This window comes from Cyanistes caeruleus, chromosome Z (genome assembly GCF_971803275.1).
Source record: "Cyanistes caeruleus chromosome Z, bCyaCae1.hap1.1, whole genome shotgun sequence".
Taxonomy (NCBI): Eukaryota; Metazoa; Chordata; class Aves; order Passeriformes; family Paridae; genus Cyanistes; species Cyanistes caeruleus.
This window is the reverse complement of record NC_141732.1, coordinates 28,563,044-28,589,788: the sequence shown is the minus strand read 5'-3', so window position 1 is coordinate 28,589,788 and position 26,745 is coordinate 28,563,044. Positions and strand designations below refer to the sequence as shown.

The 26,745-nt window shown below is 36.3% G+C and overlaps 1 protein-coding gene across 30 annotated transcripts in view; it reads right to left on the bottom strand.

Annotated features, from left to right (window-relative positions):
- The window catches only part of PTBP3 (polypyrimidine tract binding protein 3), a 45,167-nt gene that overhangs the window by 9,854 nt on the left and 8,568 nt on the right, over nt 1–26,745 (bottom strand). For 6 of the 30 annotated variants that reach the window (XM_086869590.1, XM_086869589.1, XM_086869592.1 and 3 more), the window contains exons 3-12: nt 20,319–20,390; nt 17,592–17,752; nt 16,582–16,728; nt 13,445–13,609; nt 9,921–10,031; nt 7,538–7,712; nt 4,615–4,692; nt 3,859–3,989; nt 1,247–1,280; nt 528–620 (exon numbers count right to left, since the gene is read on the bottom strand). In XM_086869590.1, coding sequence (XP_086725716.1) covers nt 528–620; nt 1,247–1,280; nt 3,859–3,989; nt 4,615–4,692; nt 7,538–7,712; nt 9,921–10,031; nt 13,445–13,609; nt 16,582–16,728; nt 17,592–17,752; nt 20,319–20,343 — 1,120 coding nt within the window. In that variant the 5' untranslated portion in view covers nt 20,344–20,390. Of the gene's footprint in view, nt 1–527; nt 621–1,246; nt 1,281–3,858; nt 3,990–4,614; nt 4,693–7,537; nt 7,713–9,920; nt 10,032–13,444; nt 13,610–16,581; nt 16,729–17,591; nt 17,753–20,318; nt 20,414–26,745 lie in introns of all 30 variants that reach the window. The other 24 variants (XM_086869607.1, XM_086869606.1, XM_086869610.1 and 21 more) reach the window with 6 other exon arrangements.

Sequence of the window (26,745 nt, the reverse complement as noted above, 5' to 3'; positions counted from 1 at the left end):
ACATTGGAAACGTAATTTGGACATGAATTAATGGAGGGGAAGAAAAGACAATTATTTGAATACAAATACTGTTTCCTACTTAGTGTCAGATTTCACATTCTAAATTTAAACTGTAACTTCCACATCTAGCAGGTGGGCTATGTCACAACATTACATTTAAAAAGGTATAAGGATATAACAATCTCCAGTTCAAATGCCAAAAAAATGCAAAACAACATTTCAATACTGACCAGTTCACTATTCTTAAATAGGTAGATATAAGATAAGTTACAGGAAAATAATACAATGTATTATTAAAATAAATGACAGGAGAGTTGTATGTTTTAATTCTACTATTTACTAGATTGAGATTCACAGGACTTTATTTTTAAAACCATGAAGAGTATTATCAAAGTTTGCATGTAGTAATGCAGCACAATGATGAATTTAATTTGCTTATGTTTGTCACTGACAGATGACAAATTCTTCCTTTATATTAATTAAACTCATGTTAGCTTGAAGCATAACTGTGCCTTAAAAATCAATACCTAATTGAGCCTGACTTGCATCTGCCATCTGAACCAAAGCAATTCCTCTTTTCTTAAACATGATCTTCACACGATGCACATCACCATACACACCTGTAGAAATCCAGAAAGGCAATTTTTTCAGAGCACGTCTACAAAAAGCATAAAGTCAAGTCTGTTTCTTTTGACTAACATTATTGTTACAAAGAATAATCACCTCATTAAACAGGTTGGTTAAAATATTAGTATAAGGAGAGTTTTAGAGTTTGTGTATTATTTTCTGGGGCTCATAAGTGGAGGAAAATCCCCCAGATCCTAGTCATACTATCGCATGTTTACATTCAGTTTTTCAATAGTGTAATAGTTGTCAGACCTCTTAACCGAGGCAAAATATTACTCTGCCAAACACTGTGCCCTGCAACTACCACACCAGTCAATTCTGTACAGCATTTCCTCTGATGCAATCTCTGTTTTTGTATCTTACTTTACTTTTCCATTTTTCATAGTAAACAAATTGGACCACACACCGAAATTCTTCTGACACTAACTATTTTGCCATTTTGGTATCTCTAGCTTTAAGTCCTGACTCAACTTACTGAGACTTTAAAACCAATGCATTCTCTCAGTGCATTTCCTGGACATGCACAGAGCAATGGAGTTTGAATTAACCAGGATGGGTCAGATAAATAAAAAGAACCACTAGTCCTGTGGTTTGTCAAGGCATATTTGACGTGTCTTACCAAATAGGATGAAAAGTCCATAAGGTGTGATGGCCTGTTTAAATGATAAAATGAGTACATTATTTTTAAAGCCATGCAAATAAAGACAGCTATTCCATAAGTGCATGGTAAACAAAAAGAATGGAAGAGATACTGCATACTAATACAAAAACCTGCCTCTCCAAAAGCCATTCCCTGCAACAATCACAGTGTATAGCACTCTTGTTAGTACACATTTGCTATGCACATGTAAAGTATGTAAACAAGCAAACAGTTCAGTTCATGCATTTTCATCACTCAAGACTCATTCTGTCATGCTGCAGAAGCTATTAATTTTTTAAGTAGCTTCATTATTTGACCTTATTCTTTCTAAGCTAGCAGCTCATTCCCTGAAAGAAAAATGAAAGACATTTGTTGAATTAAAAATAAAGCATTAAAGAACTCCTTTGTATTTTGTAAAAAACAGACAATACCAAAAAACTAAACCCAGTTGCTTCAAAATGTGTCTGCTTCATCATCAATTTTGTCCCCATCCCTCTATATGGCCATGACATTCTAAAGGGAGACACAGAGAATTAAACTGTTTATGTATGAAACGTATAGAAAGTGGTATTTAAATTGTATTTGATTAGAAGCTGTGAACAGAAAGCTAAATATTGAAAGAAATTATTTTTCTTCAGTGATCCTCAATTAAATTCTTGTGTGCCAAGTATCAAAGAAGATAATTTACAATCTAATGCAGCCAGAATTTTTCAGCAGAGGTGAAGGTTTTGTCAGTAATGAGATCTAGAAATACTTGTGTATCAGAAGCACTACTCACACTCTAGCCCTATTCCTTCTCAGCTTCTCAAAGGTGTAGGAAACATACCTAAATTATGCAAAAATAGAAGATACTGCAGCCTAAGTGTAAGGCCATACCCATTTATCATCAGCATTTAGTGGTAGAGAACAACCACAATGTAAAATTTAAATTCATCAAGAGTTTATGCTTCTGGCCCAAATATTTTAATTCAGGATGGAGATCTGTGTTTTTAAAAATAAATTTATGATTCAAATGAGACTGCAATATTTCTACTTAAAAAAAATAAAGGGGGTGCGGGGGGAGACCAAAAGACAAAACCAGGCAATTTAAGAATCATGAAGGAATGTTTAAATGCACACTGAAACCCTGTAACAGGAGAGAAATATGAACTATATATTTTCTATACAGAAAATAGAAGTGACAGGGTAGACAACCAATACTGAAGGACAAGTGTTACAGAACTGCCAAGAAATATATTCCCAATAATTAATGCTGTAGACATTCTTATTTTTTGTCCTTTTAGGAAGCTAAGCATTACTGAATACATAAATATTGTATCACGCATTACAGCATTAAGTTCTACATGAATTCTTAGCTACAATTAGTACTACATAGAGCATCAGTGTCTTAAAAAGAGCTCTGACCTATGCTTCACATATGCTTATTCTTAAGAGACATGCACCGTTCAGATTCAAAGAATCATCTTAAATAGTCAGCTGCAGAAAGCACATCCACAGCCATCATCAGAAACTCACTGATAAATTGAAAAACCTAAAACAAACCTGACTTCTTGTACATCCCAATCTACAGCTGGGTTTTTGATGCTTACTCTGAATTTGGCTGTTAGTATGAAAACAGAACAGTAACTTAAACTGGTGAACAGAATTTTAAACCTCAGAATATGAAGGTAACTTCAATTCTGCCCACAACTCCTAACAGTTTTAGTTAACAAAATATACTGAATGTATGTAACAAGAATTTTACATTACTGCAATAGGACTGCTTATCAACAGTCAAAAATAAATGTTTTTTAAGTCATGGCCTTGGTAAAGCTTGATTTTAATTTTTTTGGAAGATGCATATTGCTTTTAATTAAGCGCTGATCAGTGTTTGAATAACACGAGTAAGATTATAGACCAGCCTATGTCATTTCCACTACAAAAATAACTATCCAAGCTGTCTCTGGTAAATTTACTGCCACTGTATGAAAAAGCATCTGTGTGGTACTATGAAAAGTGAACGTGGGTACTTATTAACTTTTAAAAATAAATATAGAGTGATATCAATAGCATAATGTACCTTTTGTGTGTACAATGTGTTCTTCAATCTCAAAAAATTTGCAAAACTCGAAAGATCTTACACATGTTTAGAAAGGTACTTGATTTGGCGTGCTTTTATTTCCTTTTCTGTTCTCTCCTTTCCATTTAATTCCTTGTTTTTTAACCAACGTAAGGAGAAATCCTTTGCCTTCTTTACAGGTAAAACAGCACACAGAGGAGTCATACTAACAGAGATATCAGTAAATTATCATATATATATTGTTTACATCTTCAAACATTGCTTACATTTGACCACAGACCTCTCTAATTACTAGCTACACTGCTAACATAGGGTTCCTAAAGTAAATTGAGTTAGGAAGCTTTTCACTGATGACTGGAGTTTTTAAACCTCATCAATATTGCCAACTACCTAAAGTAAGTATAGAGCTGTCTTGTTTTTTACATTATCAGCATAGAGATTTTCTCTTATTTCTTCAGCAAATGTCAGTTTGCAAGGATTCTGGAAGTTGGTACGAGGTGACACTTGCATCAGTTCCACTAATCAAACTTACTTCAGGGTTGAGGTTGCTGACTAGTAAAACAGAGTTTCCTGGAACACCAGGAACATTCATGTGTCCAGGTGCTGCTGATGTGGTGACCGTGAGAGGACCAAGTGCTCCTGGAACAGGCAGAACAGAAGGACCTGGAAAGGTATAAATAGCATCACTTGACATCTCAAAGTAGAAAAAGAAAAATACAAGCAGGTTGTATTTGGCAAAACATCAATATTCAATTTAAAAATGCTTTTAAGGAGTTTAGTTATTACTGACCAATAAAACAAGAAGCTCTCCCTTTCAGAGAAAAAAGAAATAGTCAGCTACACAAGCAGATACAAACAGAAGGGGACATAAATTGCAGCCCAAGAAAACAGAAAAATAATTCAGCATACAAGTTTATCTGTGCTAGAAAGGAAAAGTCACAGTCTAAAAACCTATCTATTTCTCACTTAATCAGCAGAGAAAGGGACCCTTCCCTTTATTTGCTTTGAATGTCATAGTAGTTTTATGAACAAATGCTTAATTTCTTTTCTTGCACATAATCTTTATCATGGCATTTAGGTTCTTTGTTTATTAAACAATAAACTGTATCAGTATATGATTTTTATTACAGAAATTTATTTTATTGAGTACATATATGAGAAAGAATTACAAATACTCAAATACTGTGTTCTGATTGCTGTATTTTAAAACAAATGGCTCTGAACAGATGTATTCAGATGGACCACTAGCCATAACTACAAACACCACCTTTTTAGAAAACAAACTTACCTGCTCCCTGAGGAAAGCCTAAGACTGGGGCAAACCCAGGAGGTCCTGTATATGATGGAAAGACGGTATTTTGGGTGGCTAGAGAGAACAGATTTTTTTTTTAAGCAAATTTGAAAAGATTTAGAAAACAAAAGAGATTTCAGCAATCAGAATCAGCTACCAGTGTTGCTATTTTGACTTTATCTGTGATTTCAGATGTTTACAAAACTTTTGGGTTAAAACTCTCAGTGAAATCTAAGATTCTATGTTTTACAAAGGCAATTTTCAGGCACTTTTGAAGGCAAATATTCTGGTCAGCCTCAACATTCCTCTCTAATTGAAGTCAGGGTAAAATGTAAATTAGAGACGTTTGAATAGGAAAGCACAGAAGAGATTAGTGTTGAACAGTGTGTTCAATGGTTTCTATTCACACAATGGAAATGTATTCTATAAAATTTCTGCAAGTAAATACAGTCAAAGATGTTTTGCAATGATATGAAACAACTCCTGAATACTAAGATCAGTATAAGCTAAACAATACAAACTTCTACAACTAATCTGAGGTTCTGAATTTTACTAGCTGCTGAAATGCATAAAGCATATATATTCTACTTTTTAAGGAGATGTACTTTCCCAGTTTGTGTAACTTCATAACTAACCAGTGTTTTTATAATTCCCCTGGAAATCATAAGCACTAACGAGATTTGGAATAGCAACATATGGAGAATCCCAGCATCAAAGATAGCTCAGTGATATCCATACTAGTATGTGGAGTTAAGTGCTACCCAGGATAGCACACAAAGCTGTTTTCCAAGCAGTTAGATACAAGACTGAGCTGTGGATTCGCTCATATGTAAGGACACACAAAATTTTAATTTTTTTAAATGGGGCATGTATAATCAGAAAACACATTCTACAAGTTTGGCAATATGTCTGTTTTACTACTCAAACCTCCATACCACTGACTAAAATAGAGCTACTAGCAAATGGTTATTGATAGGGATAATACATTACCAAAAGAAATCAAGTATTCACAAAAACTACATCACATTACACCTCCTCTTATCTGTGGCAACAAAGTGTCTTTTATATAAAAAACTGAACACATCACATCAAAGCAAGTAAATACATTCTTGAAGTACATGCACTGGTGCATTATACTGACAAGTTCTGGCAATATAGTTACTAATCACTTATTCACAATCCAAGAATGGTAGTGGAAACATTAATAAAGAAATAGATCAAGAATTTTTATTCTGCCAAATAAGACCTGCATGTTGCACCCTGATACCAAAACCAGGAATGTAAAAAATATCAAACTGAGCTAATGCAGAAATATCTGGAATTCTTTGTCGTTTTTTTTGGTTTTCTTTTAATTCATTCGCTTTATGACTCTCAGCCTAGCTTTCTAAGCAATCTAATTCATGTATTTCTGTTTATACTCACTGGATGCAAGAACTCTTTAAATGCAAAATATGCACAAAATCTCTTTGTTTATAGTACGGAATCTGTTCCACAAAAAGCAAAAGAAAGATTAAAGAAAAAAGAGAAGAAAAACAAGTTCCAAGAGTAGTTCAGTTTTGCTATTAAGATAACTTCAAGTGCACAATAAAAAACAAATGTATTATTCTGAAAGTTACCAGCTTGGTCTTATAATTCTACATCAAAACTACATCCACTAGTAATAAGAGGCAGTGGAAGTACTCACATGACTTAGAACATCTTTTCCTCATGTTCTGTAACTAAGCCTCTCAGAACATGCCATTGACAATATGTGCATCTTGTCACCACTGACAGAAAGGCTAGGAAGTGCGCCTCTCACCATCCATAGCTATTACTTTGGTTTTGCTATTTGTTTTGGGTTTTTTGGCTCCAAAAGCATAGTCATTTCTACCCTACAAGCAAGTGCAGAAATAAACTACTCTAATTGTATTTTTCCCTTCCATTGACATTTCAAATAGTGCAAGTCTAATTCATTAGAATGTATTAGAGTGGTAACAGCACATTTCTATAATGCTGTATGGCAAATTCCACCATCCTCTGCCCCAGACTGTAATGGCAGCTGTCCTTTACATAAAAATCCAAGACCTGCATTTAAGGGGAGCAGTGAAGACAAAAATCAAGAAAGTAGTGAGTGCAACTCACTTTCTTATTCTGATCTAAGCTAACTAACTCAACTATCCAAAAAAATCAAACCAAACCCAGTATTTGCCCTAGCTGCAAATTTTACAGAAAGGTAAAGGAAAATAGGGAATTATTCTCCCACACTTTTTACTCTGCAAATCAATTGGACTTGAACCTACTCAACAGCTATGTCAGTTCTTAGCTATGTATTATTGTTAATGGTTGTTATTAGAGAGAGACAAAGATAGCTAAAATCACTCAAATTGTGTGTGTTTCTCCAGTGTCACTTCAAGCAGATACTGTCTCCTCTGTGACAAAAGTCTTCCAAAATGTAAGAAAATTTCTTAAATTTCTTTTTAGAAGATGAGTACAGACATATATAAATAAGTATAGAATTTTGGATTTTCTTACAGTTTTGTTTCTTGCAGCACTCAATTATCCTCAAATATCAACAAATAAGAGCTAATACCTTTAAAACACTTCTTTTCAAGCAGATTTAGGCAGCCAGAATTATTCTGATATGCAATATTTACTACATTACCTGTACCAATGATACCATTTCACAGCATTTTAGCAGTATTTTGTAGCTTTTTTACAACACTTTAAATTTGCCCATGAGTATTCCTCATGTTATTGTTTCAGATAGTCATTTACCATGTCTTGGACTTCATGCTTTCCATACAAATTTTACTGGACATAACAAACAAAAATATATACTAAATGTACCCTTCTATGAACCTGATATGAAGCCAGAGCATAAATGCAACATAAAAATTGTTATTTCAGTGTGTATTTTGTACTAGAAGTGAAGGTTTCTTACCAAAGGGAGTAGATAAGGACGTTTCTATGGTTCGTTGGCCATCACCAAAAGGAAGGTCAATACGAGTGAAATCTCTACTTTTGTCATTGTTGTACTTCACTGTTAGGTTGGTTAACTTGGAAAAATCAATACGCAGAGTGCAGCACCCATTGTAGATACTATGGCCATCCAGAGACTGAAGAAAAATAATTACATTTTGAGAGATAAAACACATCATGGTAGCCACCACTATAAGTTTATATTATTATTGCAGCTTTCACCACTTGAAGGTGGCCTATAAGAAAGATTAGGACAGATCATTTTAGTAGAGCAGGTTGGTATAGGACAAGGGGTCATGGTTTCAAACTGGGAGGGTTGATTTGGAATAGCTATATAGAAGAAGTTTTTTACAATGACTGTGATGGAACATTGGCACAGGTTGCCCTGAGAAGAGGCTGATGCCCTTTGAACAGGGCTCTGAGCAACCTGATCTAGTTGAAGGTGACCCTGCTCACTCCAGGGGATTGGACTGGATGACCTTTAAAGGTTGTTTCCAATCCAAACCATTCCACCATTATACGAGTTTTCACCTCATAATTGCATCCAAACAGTAACTCACCTTCTGGTATTAAGCCTACTTTTTAAAACACCAAATAGACAATTATGCTGCCATTTTGCTAACCTAAACATCCTGTGTAGAGTTCTAGTGTAGTACACTAGTATTATATTACCTTGTGCTAAAGGTGCTAATTGGACAAAACATAGCTTTAAGCCTTATGTGACTTCCTATGTTTCTAATCTTACTTCTCCCACTCAACACACAATATCAAATGGTAATAGGAATACTAATTTGGAAATTCTGACTGCATGAACTGACCCTTACATGAGGAACTCTAACACAGGATCTGAAGCACAAGAACTTTGAGAAGTGCTGGAGGGAGCTGGGGTTGTCTGCCCTGAAGAAAAGGAGGCTCAGGAGAGACCTTACTGCTTTCTGCAAATGCCTGAAAGGAAGCTGTAGCAACATAGGGGGTTGGTCTCTTCATCCACGTAACAAGCAGCATGACAAGAGGAAATGGGCTCCAGTTCTGAAAGGGGTGTTTAGACTGGATATTATGAAAAACTTCTTCATCAAAAGGGTTATTGGCATTGGAACCGGCAAGTGGTGGAGACACCATCCCTGGAGGTATTTAAAAAATGTGCAGATGTTGTGCTTCAGGACATGGTTTAGAAATTAACTTGGCAGCATTAGTTTTATCACTGGACTCCACGACCCAGAGGGTCTTCTCCATTACAAGTCCACAGACCTGGGCATGACTTGTAGTGAAACAACAAAGCAGACAGATCCTGTATCCAAGAACATCCAGAAGTGGTGCATAATTGTTGTGGGTGACACCCTGCTGCAGCAAACAGAGGCTCCCATCTGCTGACCTGACCATTGGTCTGAAAAGGTCTCCAGTCTGCCTCTCTCTGACTTCAATCACAGGTGTCATGAAAAGATTGCTAAGGCTTTTCTACACATCTGACTATTCATTACCAACTGCTCTCTTTGTATGAGAACTAAAACTTGGGTTTAGTTGGACTAAACTTGGACTTGGGTGAAGGGGCAGAGGCCTGCTCAGCAATTTCACTGACAACACAAAGCTGGGAGGAGTGGCCCATACCCCAGAGGGCTCTGCAGCCCTTCAGAAGGGCCTCAACACCTGGAGAGATGGGCAGAGAGAAACCTTCTGAAATTCAGCAAAGGCTAATGCAGAGCAAATCCTGGGGCCAAATATACTGGAAAGCAGCTCTATAGGGAAGGAGCAGGGGGTCCTGGTAGACCACAAGCTGCCTGTGAGCCAGGAATCTGTCCTTGTGGCTGAGAAAGCCATGTCATCCTGGGATGCATAATAAAGAGCATTGCCAGCAGGTCAAGGGAAGTGATCCTCTCCTCTACTTAGCACTGCTGAGGCCACATTTGGAGTGCTGTGTTCAGCAGTGGGCTTGTTAGCCCAAAAAAGACATGGAGCCCTCATGAACTCAATGGGTCCAGTGTTGACCTACAAAGATAATTAAGCAATTGGAGCACCTCTTTCACAAGTAAAAGCTAAGGGAACTGGGCCTGCTCAGCCTTGAGAAGACTGAGAGGGAATATATCAATGATTTTCATTTTGATAGAGTCATGCAGGTCCTGGAGTGATGTGCTATACATTTGTTTGTAGTTGAGTAGATAAAGTGCTGTCCTCTTTACTAAAAAGAGATGTCAAAGTTATTCATGTGCAACAAGAGTATTAGAATGATGAGAAATCACAATTAACAGACAAACACAAAATATTCCTAATAGTTCCCCTGCCACTAAGCAGGGAAAACCACCCAACAAAAAAACAAACAAACAAAATCAAGTTGAATACACTGTACTCACCATTTTGGCATGATATGCATTCGTTGCATCAGCAAATTGGAGCAGAACTTGAAACTGATTGTTCTTATGGAACATGACAATCTTCAAGACAAAGCCAAATTTAGAGAAAATCTGTTAGGGAAAAAACATGGGCTTTAAGAAGCAGTGAATAATTCATGCACACTAAAAACTAGAATTTAATATTCCAAATAAATTTCTGAAAAATATTTCTGTTGTGAGACCTGAACAAGAGTCAACTCAAAACTTCTTTTCAGGTAAAAAAATAATTAAAGAAAGGATATAAAAATGAGAAAGAAGGATAAACATTTCCTTAAACTATTAGCAATGTCTAATCAACGAAGAACAGGGAAGGGGAGTCCAAACACTCATTTGTCCAGTGTCTGCAGATAAATTGTGGATAATGAATCAAGAGTTGAGGTTTCAGAAATGGACTTCACAAGTCATAGAATCACAGACCATTCTGAGTTGGAAGGAATCCACAAGGATCATCAATCAATCATCAAAATTCCAGCTCTGCACAGGACACCCCAAGAGTCATGCCTTAGAGCATTGTCCAAAGGTTTCTGGAAGTCTCAGGCTTGATGCTGTGATCACTTCTCTGCACAGCCTTCTCCAGAACCCAACACCCTCTGGGTGAAAAATCTTTTCCAGACAGACTTAAATGTCCCTAACTTAGCTTCATGCCATTTCCTCAAGTCCTGTCACTGGTCACACCACTGAAGAGAGCAGTACCTGCTCCTCCCACTTCCCCTCTGAGGAAGCTGTAACTGCAATGAGGTCTCCCTCAGTCTCCTTCAGGCTTAACAGACCAAGTGACGTCAGCCACTCCCCATAAGGCTTTCCCTGCAGACCTTGAGCCCTGCTGACTCATATTCAACTTGCCATTGACCAGGATGTGCAGGTCCTTTCCACAGTGCTGCTCTCCAGCTTCCTGTTCTCAAGGTCATACACATCCCCCTTCCCAGTTCCAAGCTAGTTTAAAGCTCAGACAATAAGCCCCACTAGTTCCTACACTAGAACACTTTTCCCCCTCTGCATCACATCAGGTGTCAGTGGAACAGGTGCAGAATAGACTATCCCATGGTCAAAACCTTAAAATTTATTCAAAAACACCACAGAGCCACTTGCTGACCTGATTTATCTGTCTATTTCTATCAATACTACTTGTTGTTACTGGAAGTCAGCTGAGATGGGAACTGCAAACTGCATTTTAAGGTATCCACCTTTATGTTCTGTACGTAAGACAAATTCTGCAAATCTCTTGAACTAAAATACAACTTAAATAGTTGATGTGCTTATTAAGACCCACTGCCTAAACAAGAAAACAAAGAGGAAAGAAGCAAGATAAAGACCTAGATTTGAACCTACGCCTATACTTTATAATCAAAAGGTACTTAATTAATTGCAAATATAAGCACTGCAGAAATACTTTTAAAGGCTGAATTTAAATATACATACATTCAAAATGGGAGTTGCATTACATGAAGGCATCTATACAAAAGCAAAGCCACAAAGAGTGACAACAAAAATAAAGGTAGGACATATGTAGGAAAAAGGAGTCCAAACTGACAGTCAAAGAGGAAAGGTGAGTTTGAGAAATAGTATTTGTTCTCAAACAAACTGTTAAGAATCAATGCAAAGTCAGGAAAACAGAAAACCCTGAGAAATACTAAACCTGCAATGGAAAGAATGGCCATATATAAGCATAAGCATCTGTTGCCAGCCTCTTAGGCCTAGAATCAGACTCATGTCCCAACTCTTTACACCCAGTTTTTCCATCTCTCAGAATCAAGATTTTAATGCTGAAATCATCATTTAGCCGTAGAAAACAGAACAGAAACCTTTTCCCAGCAATTTAGTCGTTGAGTTCCTGTTCATAAAGCAATTCCTCCTAAGAAATGCCTAATTACAGTTTCTCATCATATGCTTTTCCATGTTTATTCAGAAAGCTTAGTACTTTTTTAACATAATGAAATTTAATGTACTCCCTCCTGTTTGATTTTAAACCTAAACACACTGTATATATCACTTTTGTTACTGCAAAGATAACACTGAATTTTCAGCTTCTTATGATAAATTTTTTAAGGTGAATTATGGCAAAAAAAGTTAATTTCTTGACAAGAAAGACAACTTACAAAATACAATCCAAGTATGGGATGACAACTTGCCTACTAATGTTCCAGAAGATGCTATACTTGTTAATGAAAATACTCATTTCCATTAACCTTACCACACAAAGTAAAATTCAGATTTTAGCTACTGGGCATAACATGATGCTTAAATTAGAGGAGATTGCCCCCTATTAAGAACTTCAAATAAGATCCCTTTTCAAATATTGATAAATTTTCAAGACATATTGGAAAAGTAGTTGAGTGAGAATAATTCAAACACTGAAAATATAGTTGTGCTGCACTGAAAGTAAATTAATATAAATTTCCTCTTTGCTGTTGCATTCTTAGAACAGTACAGCTCCCATAACCACAGGAGCTTGTTCTGAGGTTATTCTGAATGCAATAATAATAGCTATCTTAAGCAACTGACATAGTATTTGTACAGGTTCAGTAATGAGTTAGCAACACTCAGAGACATATACAAAGGTTTAGATCAGGCAAATTGCTACATCCAAGTGACAACTAATCTGTATAGTATCATGGTGAGGAGATACAGAGGAACAGAAAATTTTAGGAGGTAAGAGGAAAAATAGAGTGTTGCTATAAACAACTATTATTGAGATCTTAGCAGAGCAGGAAAAGACTCTTTCAGGAATGCAGGTTCCTACAAAATCACCCCAGTAATTCTAAATAGTATTATTTAAGAGACTCATATGTGGGGCATGGTTTTTACTGCAGAAATTACTACTAATTACAAAAGCCTCAAGTATGAAAAGCTTTGCAATATTTGTAAAATAGCAACAAATATTTTGGACGCAAAGATGTGGTCTCAAAATTATTATTTTTAAATTTAGAGCCTTCAACAGCATAGCCCAAACACCTAGCAGAAGTTACAGTAATGTCTTTCGTAACTACAGCCTGCCATTATTCTAAGCTTTCAGAGGCAGTCAAATGCCATTCTGAAGATGAACAATCAAAAACATTTGTCCTAGCAATTTGCATATTACATCACTTGCACAGAGCTATAAAAGTGAATATAAAATCCTAAATATAAAGCAAACTACAAAGATTACTCAGCAGAAAGTGCTAAAATATGGATTCACAAGTTCATAACATTCAATATTTCATTAGCTCATCATGGAAGCAGAATTAACAGTTCAAGTTTATTGCTGCTTCCACTGCAAGGAACTAAATGAGACAACATGAAAATCTGCGCACCAAAGCCCTCAGTCTATATTTCATTTACATAGAACTATTTCAAATCTAGATCCCTGAATTCAGCTAAATTATTTTAAAGAGGTAGTCCTCACTCAGAAGATTCAGGAACCACAGACACTTAGGAGAACAAATTAATGGATTTACAGTAGCAACACTGGAACTGATTGTGTGGTTTTTTTAAGCAATCCTCATTACCTGATACAGGATGTCTAAAGTGACAGGGTAAAAAACATTTTCAACAACGATTCGAAGAACAGAACCATGACTCGGAAGGACCCCACCTTCAGCAGCAAGAGGACTTGTGATACCCAGGTTTCCATGCTGCACAGCATTCACACCTTGCAATGCAGCTTGAGATCTCTGAAATTAAGTCATAGCAGAGAGCGCAATCATTTTACATACAAATTATTCATACTAAAACAAAGTCCTCCTAAATGAAAAGGAGAGAAAACACAAAAAACCATAAACCTTCAAAAAAACATGCTTCCTTGATATTACTGATTCAAATCCCACATTAATAAATAAATGGTAACTCTTACTTTCCGTGCTCCTCCAACTAGTAGGTGTAATTCACAGAACTGCAGGGTTTTTTTGTTAAACTGCTATTATTTTGTAATGTCCTAAAGACACAATTTTTTCTTTCATTCATTAAGCTATTATAATTCTAGACATTTTTCCAGCAATATTATTGATGACAACATTGTAATTTTGTGATAGATTAACAACCAGTCAGCATACCAAAAACTATTTGCTCTGCTTTACTAGGATTTGATTCTCTTTGGGTTTGATGGGGATAAGCTTAAAGGTGCACGTTCTACTCCTCTTTCAGAGCAAAGCCATCAACCACAAAAATAGGTTCAAATCTCACTCCTCAAACTAGACTTCTGTGATTACACAAGTCTCTTAACTTGTTTTTCTTGGGCTTTTCCCAAAAAGATCTTCATACCTCCTTTGAGTAGCAGAAGAGAGAGAGACCTGAAGTCATGTCTCAGCTACACTATTTCTTTGGAAGATAGATTAAACAGGGCACATGGCACATATTACCTAGTTTCAGAAAAATATATACCTGCAAATAATCCATACTTCATATCTCAGCCTAGGGACAGTAATAGCATTCAGCTGCTCTACTAGGGTCTCTTTAAAATTTAGATAAAACTCAAATATAAGTGCCAAACAGTTTATTTTTATAAGTTGACAATGTTATCATAGAAGAAAGCAGGTGCCACGTATCAAGTTGAAAATACTCAGAAAGAGACCCAAGGAGTCTTATTTGCAAATATACATATACTTTTCCTGAGGCTGTTATGCAAACCACATCCTTAAAACAAAAATCATGTTATTTTGTTTTGCAAAAAACAAACTGATTCAGCAATCTTAGATGAGGAAAGAGACAAATAATATTTACCAGACTGACAAGCTTGCAAGACTTCAGTGACTTTTGTGTCAGGACAAATAAATGATTTATGCCCAAATCACTACTGTCAATATTCTTACAGGAAAAAAAAAATCATGATACACACATCACAGTATGTAACTTATATATCTAAATGGGAGGTCAAGTGAAATTCATCCAGGAATGCAAAATCCATCGTTAACCCCTTGGGAACTTGGGTACTCTGCTCTGCAGTGACTGGACTCCAGATTTATGATACATTTTAGCCTTTCAAATCACCCCACAGCTCACTTAACTGGACTGCATCAGTTCATCTATTGGGATATTACTGGAAACAACACTGAAAGTCTTGCCAAAGTCAAGATAAACAATATCCTCTTGTCTCACCTACCAATCCAGTCATCTCACTATAAAAGGCCATCACATTGGTTAGACATTACATCCTTTTAAAAACCTTTGCTTGACTATGACTAACCACTTTCTTCTCCTTAGAATGCAGATAGTTTCCAAAATGCGTTGCTCTACTCCTTACCCAGGGACCAAAGTAAGGCTGATCAAAGAGTGGTTCCCCAGATCTTTTTTCTGATCTTCCTTGTTGTCCTTCCTTAAGACAGGAGAAGAAAGGATTTTCTTTTTTCTCGGCCTCAGCAACTTTTTCCAACTACCATGACATTTTCAAGATTGTACACTGGCATCACAATGACAACAATCTGCTCCCTCAGAATTCAAAACTGTATTTCACTAGGGCCATAGACTTTTTGTTTATCCAATTAGTTTAAATGTTCTCTAATATGATTCTTCTCTACTTTCTTCATCATGACTTTTCCACTGCTCTCAAATGCTTGATAATACCAAGAGCAAGTCTTAACCACTGCAGGCTGCCAAGAAGGCGCTCAGTAATTCATCAGCCTTTTCCATCTCTTTTGTCCCTGCCCCATTCAGCAGCAGGCCTACATATTTTAAAAATAATAATGATCTTATTTCTACTGCTCATACAATTCAAGGAACCAAACTTGCTGCTTTTCACATCTCTCATCAGAGACAACTCCACATGGCCTTTAACTTTCCTAACATATCCCTGCATGTTCAGATAATGCTCTATAATCCCCCTGGGTACCTGTTCATGATTCCAACTTTTCTGTCTCTTTTATGTTTAAGCCCAGTCAGGAGCTTCTTGTTCATACAAGCAGTCCTCCTGCCACCTTCACTTGGTTTCATGACCATCATGATGAACTACTTTTGACCTTGAACTCCTCAACAATAATTTTACAGATACTGAGAAGTCCCAGTCTGTAAAAAGTTACTGAAATTATATATATCAGAATTTGTCTACTGGCATAGAGAAGAGTAGCCTGTTTATTTACTAGTGCTGTGGTTTAACCCTGGTATGCAGCAAAGTGCCACACAACTGCTCAGTCACTTTCCCTTAGCACAATGAGAGAGGGAATTGGAAGCGTGGAACTGAGAAAACTCATGTGCTCAGTCAGGGACAGTTGAACAGACAAAGCAATAGCTGCATGTGCAAGTACAGCAAAACCAGGTGTTTAAACACCTCCCCCATTGGCAGAGAGGTGTTCAAACATTTCCAAGAAAGTAGGAACTTCATCAAGTGTAACAATTACTTGGAAAGAAAAAGGCCACAATTCTAAACATCCCTCATTCCTTGTCCTTCCCCCAGCTTTCAATGTTGAGCCCAACACCATACAGCATGGGATATCCCTTGGGTCAGTTGCAAGCAACTGTCCTAGCTGAAACCCTTCCCATCTTCTTCCATCTCACTGGCAGGGCAACATAAGAAGCAGAAGATATTAATACTTTGTGTCACAAGATTAATAGTTTCTGTCTCAAGCTGCTATATGGGAAATTAACTCTGCCCTAGTAAAAAAACAGTACACAACTCACACAGTTATATCCTGCTAAATGGAAATACTGTACTTACAGCCTGATGACGTTGATTGTTAGTCCGAAGTTCCTTGTAATTGGAATACTGAATATAAACTGGCTGATTGTGGAGAAGAGGTGGAGCAGGAGTGTAGTAGTTCACCACAGAAACAGCAGCATCTACAGAAGCCATTTCCAAAAATGCCTGCAACCAATACACAGCTGATTTCAGTGCTGGTTTTGTTTGTAAGATAGAAAAAAAACATAATTTCTTCCCAATTCCACTCTCACTAGAGAAAGATTATGTGAAAGTACAATACTGAATTGCTCAGCATTAGAATGCATTTTTGTTTGCATGCTTTATTCAAATTGTGGGTTTTCTTAGAAAGTTTGACATTTTAAGTACACTGTGTTATTTAAGAAGAGATGGAGTAAGTATGACATACGGGAAAGCAATGCTTCTGAAAGAACCACACTGCTAATCAATTTTTTAAACTCCTGAAACCAAGCACTATTACCTAGATAGCTGATAAGCATACTGATAGAAAAAGTTGGGACAGAACATTAAACATCCATCAGTTTATGCAGTGTATCGATCCTGCTCAGTGCTCAAAACAATTTTTTGAGTGAATGCTTATTATTTTTAGGATTTCTTCATGTGTTTCTTCATGATACAAACTAGTCTTCCACATCTAATAAGATTAAACAGATGTCAAAAAATTAGCATGCATGTTAGTAACTTAAGCAGGCAGGCTCTTTGAAGACATATGTCATCAATAGTGACAATGCAGTGATTTATCATCTATATGTTCTCCTTTAAAGTGGAAATAAAAGTTAGCAATATTATTAACTAATTTCTAGTTCATTATTTAATCCAAAAGCAAATTAAAATTTTAAAATAAATTTCAAAACATCCTTTCACATTTAAAAATATGAAAATCTCCTGCTTTCAATTAAATATTTAGACATTGTTGCAATCATTTCACTCAAGCACAAGATCAAAATTATCAAAACATGAACCACATCTTCAGTCTTGCTCTTGTTATTGAAACATTGAAAACTACATACCTGTCCTTTTCCTCGTAGCATCAAGAGATTGGTTACTTTGCCAAAAGGGAAACCTAATGAAACAACTTCTGCTCCAGACACACCACTTGGAATATGACGAATATGAAGGACGCGTGAAGGGGAACCTGGCAATTTGTCTCCTTTACTCTTCTTCTCATTATCTAAAATATTTTAGGGAGGGAGACAGACAAGCATAAAAGACAAACTCATTGCACAGTGTAAATATCAGAACCTAAAGGAGAGAAACTGATGCCTCAGCAATGACATTGACTTAAGTATAGTTCTTTGAACCTTAAGAAACGATATTTCACATCTAACAAAGGCACAGTGTAAGAAGACATCATCAACTCTTCCAAATCTTGACAGCAAGGGAAGGGTAGGATATATTTGGCATTGCTTTGGACTTGTTTATTTTCTGGAGATTTGGTTTTGGTTTTCTGTTGTTTTGGTTTTTTTAGAGGGCGGACAGTAACCTCTCCCCAAATGCCTACATAAGATATTTATAAAATGTTAGTTGCACAGAAGAGGGGAAAGACATAATCGGGAGGTAACACATTAATTTTCCTTTTATTACCAACTTATCTTTCTGTGACTAACTCAAGGTTTGGGGTTTGTTTTTACTTTATTAAAGAAAGCCTGCTGTTCCAAATGATTTTAAGTTTTAAAAAGTCTTTGAAAAAGACAGCATGAAATCCATACAAACTCTTAAGTCTCCCATGTTGATATACTGCCAGAGTGTTTTGTTTTTTTTAACATATGCCTATTTGGATCCTGTCAGTGACTGATAAGTGACCAATGACTGGTAAATGACTGCATTTAAAGAATATTGCTCAATATCCTTGAGCACTTTTAAGCAGAACACCACATCTGGAACAAGCATATTGTTCTAGAAGCAATTGCAATGGAGGCAAGAGAGACAGCTTTAATACCTAATGTGTTGCATCCAGCCTTCCAAGGAGAAACACAAAAGATTGGGAAGAAATTTCTGTATGAGTTTTGTAAGAAGTTTCAGATTTTGGTATAGGTTTCTTATACAATCTGAGAACTGGTTCAAGCAAGTTATTCAGCATAAGGATGTTTACAGAGGGTCTTTTTACTAAAAGCCTGCATAATTTCAAGCTGGATGATCAAAGCCCAAACCATACCATACTTAACAATTATCCCACTTGCAAAACTGAGAGGTCTCCTATGCACTGATTTTTCCATCAAGAAATTTTTCATGGCTTCATGTGCTCATATGCATTCTGAAAAATGTGAACTTTAAGACAAACATGACCATATTAAATACATTTTGGTACCAAGCCACAACAGGACATATTACTAGTAAGCTCTAACAACCTATTTTGTTACTTTTCAGGTTCAAAATGGACAAGATGTCCCTCACTTATACTAAGTCAAGGAATGCTTGAATAAACAAAGCAGGAAATGAAGCCTACTATGAATTTTGCCTTTCGTTTAATATGAAAGACTCTTGAAGAAGCAGTATCTTCTGGGTTCTGACACATTGTCAGAGGTGACAAAATGGAGCTAAGAGGCAAACTATTGAAGTGCTTCTTTTCTTGCAAAACTTTAGGTACACCTCAAATACAAAACTTCATAGTTTTTTAAACCATACTTCTTTCTTCAGCTGTGGTTTGATACTAATTTTGATGCAAAGTGATAACCATCTGTATCTTCCAGCATCTAAATTTCAAAACTGATTCAACAATTCTTTAAAGCATGTCAAAGGTGATCACCGTCCTCTATTGTACACTCAATTGAGTAGAAGTAAAAATGCTTTCAGACAGAGCAAAAGAAGCCTTATGAACAAAGTGAAAATTGGTTCCTGATGTACAAAGGGAAGTTCATTACAATTGCAATTCATGACTGGTACAAATGTATTCCCTGAGTAGCCTGAGGTAGAGAAGTACACATTTTAGATATGTTACCCACCAGACCAAAAAAACCCCAAAACCCAAAACATAACAAGAAACTGCTGCAGCTGAAGCAGCTGTATTAGGTAAAACAATGCATTTCAATAGAAATTACATTACATTTTATATTTATATGATTATTAATGCTACTAATATATCCCAAAAACCTCTATAGCATTTAGACACCTAGGCTCCACTGTGAAGGATCAGTCATTGCAGTGTTAATTAATAATATATATTTCAGCTCTTACACTGGTGAGCTATAAGATAATGTTATTTCAAGCCAAGCAGAAATATTTGGACATCACATTGAATTAATCAGCAGCAGTATATTGTATATACATGTCAGCAACCTGACATGTGCAGGTCAAAGAAATCAAAAAGAAAAATCTTCAAGTTAGCTCCTCACACTCTTCATTCTTTGCCACTGAAAATATAGCAAGTCTTAGACACTTACCAAAAGATGATGTGCTCTGTCCTTTGCCCTGATATAAAATAAACTATTTGGAAACCAGTGCTGACAGGCAATTGTCAATGTCATGATTTAGTTAATTTATTTGACATAAAGTTAATTCATGCAACCACTGGTCATTAACACTCCGTGTACACCTAATGCTGGAAGTATTACTAACAAAAGCAGTAGCCAGCTTTCTCTCACTTTCAACTTATTGTCTGATCTAAAACTACAGGTAAACATACACTTACTGCATCTTCCTCAATACACACACACACACACACACAACAAAGGGGGGAAAAAAAACAATGCAGAAAAAGAACACTTGAAGAACTTTGATTTTTTTTTTTTAATGTATACCTGTAGTTGGAGTAGAATTGCTCATGGTAAAAGGTCTGTTACTGACACCAGAAGAAGCTTGTCAGGACCACACTAAGAAATAAAAGACAAGATTACTAGTAAAAGCTGTTACAGAGGAAGGTAATATGAAAGTGCAACAACTCGCTTTACTTACTCTTCCCAAGAACACCCCCTTCCTATATACATTACCCACAACTTCCAGGAACTTATTTTTCTGGGAAAAAAATGCCAACAACATAACTTTTCCCCATGTCTCAACAAATCAGCAAATTCAGCTGTGTTACACTTCATATTTAAATCTATCCCACCACAGCTCACTTTTAAAAAAACCAAGAATAACAAATGCTTAAGAAACTAAATGAGCTGGCTGCAGGCTCTGGGTCTGCAATACAACATTACTTTCAAAATGCACAGCCACACAGGTAAAGTCTGCATTTACAACAGGACACAAGGGACCTCAAGCAAAACTAATTTGAGACATATTTAAACATACTCATGGCACATTTAAAAAAAACAAACTGGTTTTCAGTACCTTTTTTTAAAATACATATGACTTACCATCAAATTCTTAGGACAAAGATCAAAGTATTTGCTTTAGGAGTGTTAACAATCTGAGGCTCTAACTACTGAAAAGAGTTTGTGTATTAAAGGTCCTTCATTCAAAAAAATCAGCATCTAGCTCCAGTTACATCTGTTTTCTCACCAAGACTGCTGTAATACTCCAACCAAGTATCAGCTTCAAAACACCGACAAGAAACAATGTACCACAACACCGCCAAAAGGCAGTTAAGTTTCCTGAAACTTTCACCACACTCTTGCCATAAAATCTTTTTAATGAAAAATAGAAACTAAGGGAGTGATTCTACAAGATGGAATAAGTTGACCCAAACAGCTTCTCATTACTTTAGTGGAAAGAGAACTTTGAATTTTCCTTGGTCCAATATTCATGCACATGAACTGTTTATCTTGCATCAAGTCTAGTGCCCAAGAGTTTTCCTATGAGATTAATCAATTCTCCAGCCTGCCAGCATTCTAAACCGAGTTAGATTAGTTATTCGATGGCTCGCATTGGCTGCAAAGACACTGCTCAGAGTACTGGCTTATGTGGGGTCTGTGCTTAAAGGAGCAATTAGGTTCTCTTCATCCTTGTTAATCATGTGCTCCTGCTGCTTCCCTAGTGTGGGAAAGTCATTCACAACAGAAGACCGTGACTAGGCTACGGTGCTTAAAAACCTTTTCAGCCAAATTTAGCTGCTCATGAAAGAGCACAGGTGTTAGTGTGGGATGGAAGAAAACATGAGTGTGTTCATTCCTCTCTGGCAACAGTAGACTTATTTTTAACCATGAAACTGCATCTTAACAGTATATTTAAATACAACATCTAATTGTGGCAAACAGCAAAATCATTTTTACGTTACAAGAACTAAAAAATATAAACCCTGAGTTTTAAAGAAATGTCAATTAAATGGTTACTAGATGTCATGCATACCACATTGTACTTGCACACATACTAGAAGGTAATTAACATGCAATACTGATATTAATTTTCACCTATTAGCAGTACATTGAGTAAATCGGCACACAGGTATTTCACCTAAAGAGCATATTTTGATTGTAAAATGTTTATTAAACAAAAGCTGTATGTGCAGATATAGTAGAAGGTATTAATGATCCTTTATTACACCAAACCTTCCTTTCATTTACTGAAGAAAAACTGCTACTGATGTAACTCTTGTTGTAGAGGCTTGCATTTGGTTTTTAAATTAGCATTTATTCAACAGAAGAAATCTCTGCTGATTTCCAGAAGGCTGTGAAAAAAAACATGGTGTATTACTATGTCCAACATGTATTCTTACAATTTCGTATTACATTTTATATACGCTGGTATTAAAAAAAAAAGGAAAAACCTCAGACATTTTCAGATGAAAACATTTTCCAACCTCTTCCATTTTTAGCACACACACAGAGAAACACAATTCAGATGGCTGCAGTGACCTGTGTCACAACTCTGTGTAACTGGCCTGTATCTCTAAAACAGAAGCTGTAGCTCACTTCAGCACACAATGAGCTGCTGCTTCACCATGGTGAACCAAATCAGCTTCAACAGGAAAAAAATTAAACCAAAGTACCACCTTCATCCATGACATGGACCTGTACTTAAAAGTGACACATCATTCAGTCACTGTATCCTAAAACAGTTTCCTAGATTTTGCTGTTACACTGACAACTATTAACCCACTGCAGCAGCCAAAACACAAAAAAAACTCTTTAAACCCCAAGCTCATCACTCATGCAACTGCTTAACTTGGCTTAATAAAAGATCAACAAAGCTTTGGGATTCTTGCAATACAGGGAACCATCATAATTTCAAACTGTCTTCATATCTTCAACATAATACAAGGAGTATTTTTAAATCAACATACTTTTAATTACGTTTGCATTAAAAACAGAACAAAACAAACATTAAATCAAGACACTGTAGAATAATTGGCCCGGCCTAGGCTTGCTAACTCTTAAGCCCTGACTACAAAACTTAGTTTCTTATAGAACAATTTAAAATCTTACCTGAAGATTTTGGCTATACTTTTTTTATTATCTGAATGCTCCAGTGAAACACTACTCCAATTTTCAACTTTTTGTATCAATACTAAGTTATATACACACCCATACAACTACAGCATATTTATTAACTATAGCATGCCCCTTGGAAGGACGTAGTTTATGAAAACTGCTAGGAATGCCACTGTTTTTGCAGGTGGCTAACCAAAGTATTTCTCAAGTACAAGAATACTAAAAAGGTGCTTTTCATCTTCTCCTTATTTAGCCAGCTTATAAATGATAAGCCTTCTCAGTCACTGACTGAAAGCAGAAACAAAGTAAATGCAAAAACATTCTAGAAGATTGCAAAGATAAATTGACACCATGGCAGTTGTGCAAGTTGAAGTACAAAATGTGTATGTTTGAGATATTCTGGATTAATGAAAAAGACAACATTCACTTCTTCAATGTTTTCACAAATCTGCCCATATAGAATACACAAAGAAATTACAATATTTCAGTCTGCAAAGACCATTTGTTAAATCACTTTCTTCCCCACATAGAGGTGAAAGAGATAATTTTTAATACTTTGCAACTTTGCAAGTATATAATGTGGTGACAAAGGTCTGCTACAGGCTGCTCTTGTAAACAGGTTTGCAAGGCCTTTGAGTTTGCAAGGCCCTTAGTACTGCAAAAGTCCTCACAAGAGGGTAATGTGCCCTAGATAATGTCTTACAGGATTCTGAATGAATCTTTCTACAGAGGCTAGTTTCCCACTGGTTACTTCTTAGTTATCCACTATTTAGCTGAAAAACAGTCAAAAGAGCAGCCAAGTCCTGCTTATAAAGATACCTTGACATCCTTCCTTGTCCACAGTTCATGGACACTTGACAAGCACTTTGAAACAGAAGCTCACACTGCCCTTGTGCCATCACACCCATTTCAGTTTTCACAGCACAGCTGTGTGGGGTAAGACAGCTGCTTAACCTCAGCAAGCTGCTCGCACCAGTTCTCTGTGAGGCCACACTGTGAAGCGAACAGGGAGGCAGGCCAAGTAATCATGCTGCCTAACCCTTCCCTGATAAAAACACTTCTTCCAGCACAAAGCCTATCTGACAGAAAGTAGCACCTGCCTTCCGTGTGCCAGGATTGTACCAATTTCATAGTGAATATTCCTTTTTTCAGACTGTGGTAAAGAAGGTACATGGAATTGTTCAGAGCAAGGACAGCTACCAAACCAAGGCTGCAACATCCTCCTCTATTCCTGCATTCATTCCAAACACATTAATCATCTCCTAACATCTTAAGACTCCCTTTTTTATGCCATAAGTCTTTCCACCTCTCCTACTTCAAGGCAGCATTTTTGCATTTTTTGGGGATTATTACTTGGTGATGGGTAAAGCAAGGGCAATGGAACAGCTGCCGCTTGATTAAGTTTATTCTTTCCTTGTATTAATGAGTAAGAACTAGAAACCGGTAACTTAGGAATCTTAGCTTGATCCTCGACTTTTCTTTAAAAACAGGTTAACATCTATAGCACTGAATGAACAGTCCAATAAGAGGCCACCACAAAGTGTGGCACTCAGTGACAGATTAATGAAACAAAGTATTCTTCTGTACCTACCAGATCAATTTCCCTGACTAAATACAGCATATTACATAACTGACTACAGCAGCAGGTGCCTGTCCTGAAACTACTCTAGCTCTTCTACGATATTTAAAATTCTGATATAATTTATGCTAATGATTCTGCAATTCCAGGATAAAACCTTCTGCATTCATAGCACATGAATGCATTATCTGAAAGTAACTGAAAGTCAGCAACTCAGTCACAAAGGTTTCTAAAACCTTTGTGAATCACCTATAGTTGGAAACAGAAGCATAAGTCTACTACTGCAAAATCCTTCTTTAGAACATGTCCATGTGTAAAAACTATGGCAGGTGTGGCGTTACTTCTGGAATCACTGAATCCTACAAACAATCTTTTAATTTTTAAAAAAATCCTGTAAGACCCTTATTACTCTCCCTTCTGCTTTCAACTGCACTATTTTCTTCCTTTTTTTTTCTAGAAGTCACAAATTCTTCAGTACAGTTTAATTAATTAGAAATGAAATAGTTCCAGAGAAACTTATATTTGTACTGATGATTTTCCTAGAATTTAGCTAGTCATCTTTCTATCCCGTTATTTTTTTAAAGTCAACAATAAGGAAGAATATTATCACAGGTTTCATTATGAAAAAAGATCATGGGCAATTTTAAGGAGAAATAATTCAAAAAGCACCTCTCTCCATGCACATAAATTAAAACTGCACATTTTTCCACAGGATTCTACACAGCAAAACAAACAAATTACTTGAAATTTGCCTCAAAAGGGCAAATTTCAAAACATGACAATTTCAAGCTATACTACTGACTAACCATTGTTATATTTAAACCAACTTTTCTACTGCATACTTTATTAATTTTTATGGAATCTGACTGTGAAAACAAAAGCTAAGGGTCATGAGAAGAGTGAAAATTTCCATTATCTTCTACATCTGCTGCATGTCTCTAGATAATTGCTATATTCCTTTACTCTTTCTTCCTCTTTCATGTTTGCAAAGGGGATGCAGCTCCTACTTCCAAAATGGGGATTTAATGTGAAGTACAATGGTGTTGGCGCCAAAAATAAAGATTTCAAAGAAAGTGGAGCCAAACTACGGGAAATTTCAAAACCATGTACTTGTATTAAAAATAAACTGACCTTACATAGATAAAGCCTACCATTTCAGTAAGCTGAAGAAGAAGGAAATGAGAGGCAGTGATCATAACTCAATAAATCACATAGCTGGCCTCCCTTCCTCTGCTATGAAGACACTCCCCCAAACACAGGCTCAAGCTGCTGATCGCCAGTCACCCTAGAAGCACTGTCTTAGCACTGATAGCTGCGCTTCTGTAGGCTTGAATGCTCACTGGCTCTGCCAGCAACACAGCTTGCTCCACTGCATCTGCTGTCAACTACTGAAGCTCCCTCCTGTACTAGTAACAAGTAACTGGTAACTGCACACTTTCAAAGAGTTATGTAACAGTAATTAAAATGCTCAAGAGAAAAACATTACATACTTTGCATTTTTGCTAGATACAGGGCAAGAACATAGGGAAATAACATTTTCCTCTTGAAAGATGCAAAATATGCAAAAGCAACCTTGAGCATGTGATTATCAAGAGCTGTAAAATTAAGAGTGACAATTAGTTTTCTAATGTATATAAAATTTTCATTCTTAAAGACAGAAATACCTCTACTCAGTGTGAAGACTTTAAGCTCATCCAAAAGCACAGTAATGCATATACCATTTTGAGTATTCCAGAGATCCAGCAGGCATCATAACACAGAGACAGAGCTTTCTTTGAAACTGTCATCAAAGACGACTGCTTTCCCTTGTGATATCATCATATGTGATGTAATTTCCAATAGTATAAATATAAAATTTTCTAAAAACAAAGATTGATATCTATGCTTCCTAGCTACCTTATGCCTTAAATATGTGAAGATTAGGTTTTCCTCAGGACTTAACCAGTTTTTTTACTTATATATCTTTTTCAAGTTATCAATAGAACAGTCAACACAATCCTTACTAAAAGTTTTCATTCTAATTCTTAATAAGCAAGTGAATATGGGAACATATCTCTAAATAAACACTATACAGAATGAAGTACTGTGTAGATGAAGATGCTTGACTTCAAATTTAAGGGATTTATACTTAAAAATCACAAATGTATCTATACAATGCCACACTGTGTAGGGTTTTGCATCATTTTATACTTTACCACGCACAAGTCATGCTCTAAATATCAGGATCCCAAATATACCAACAGTAAGCTGTCTCTCTTGAATTTGGCCAGAAGCAAA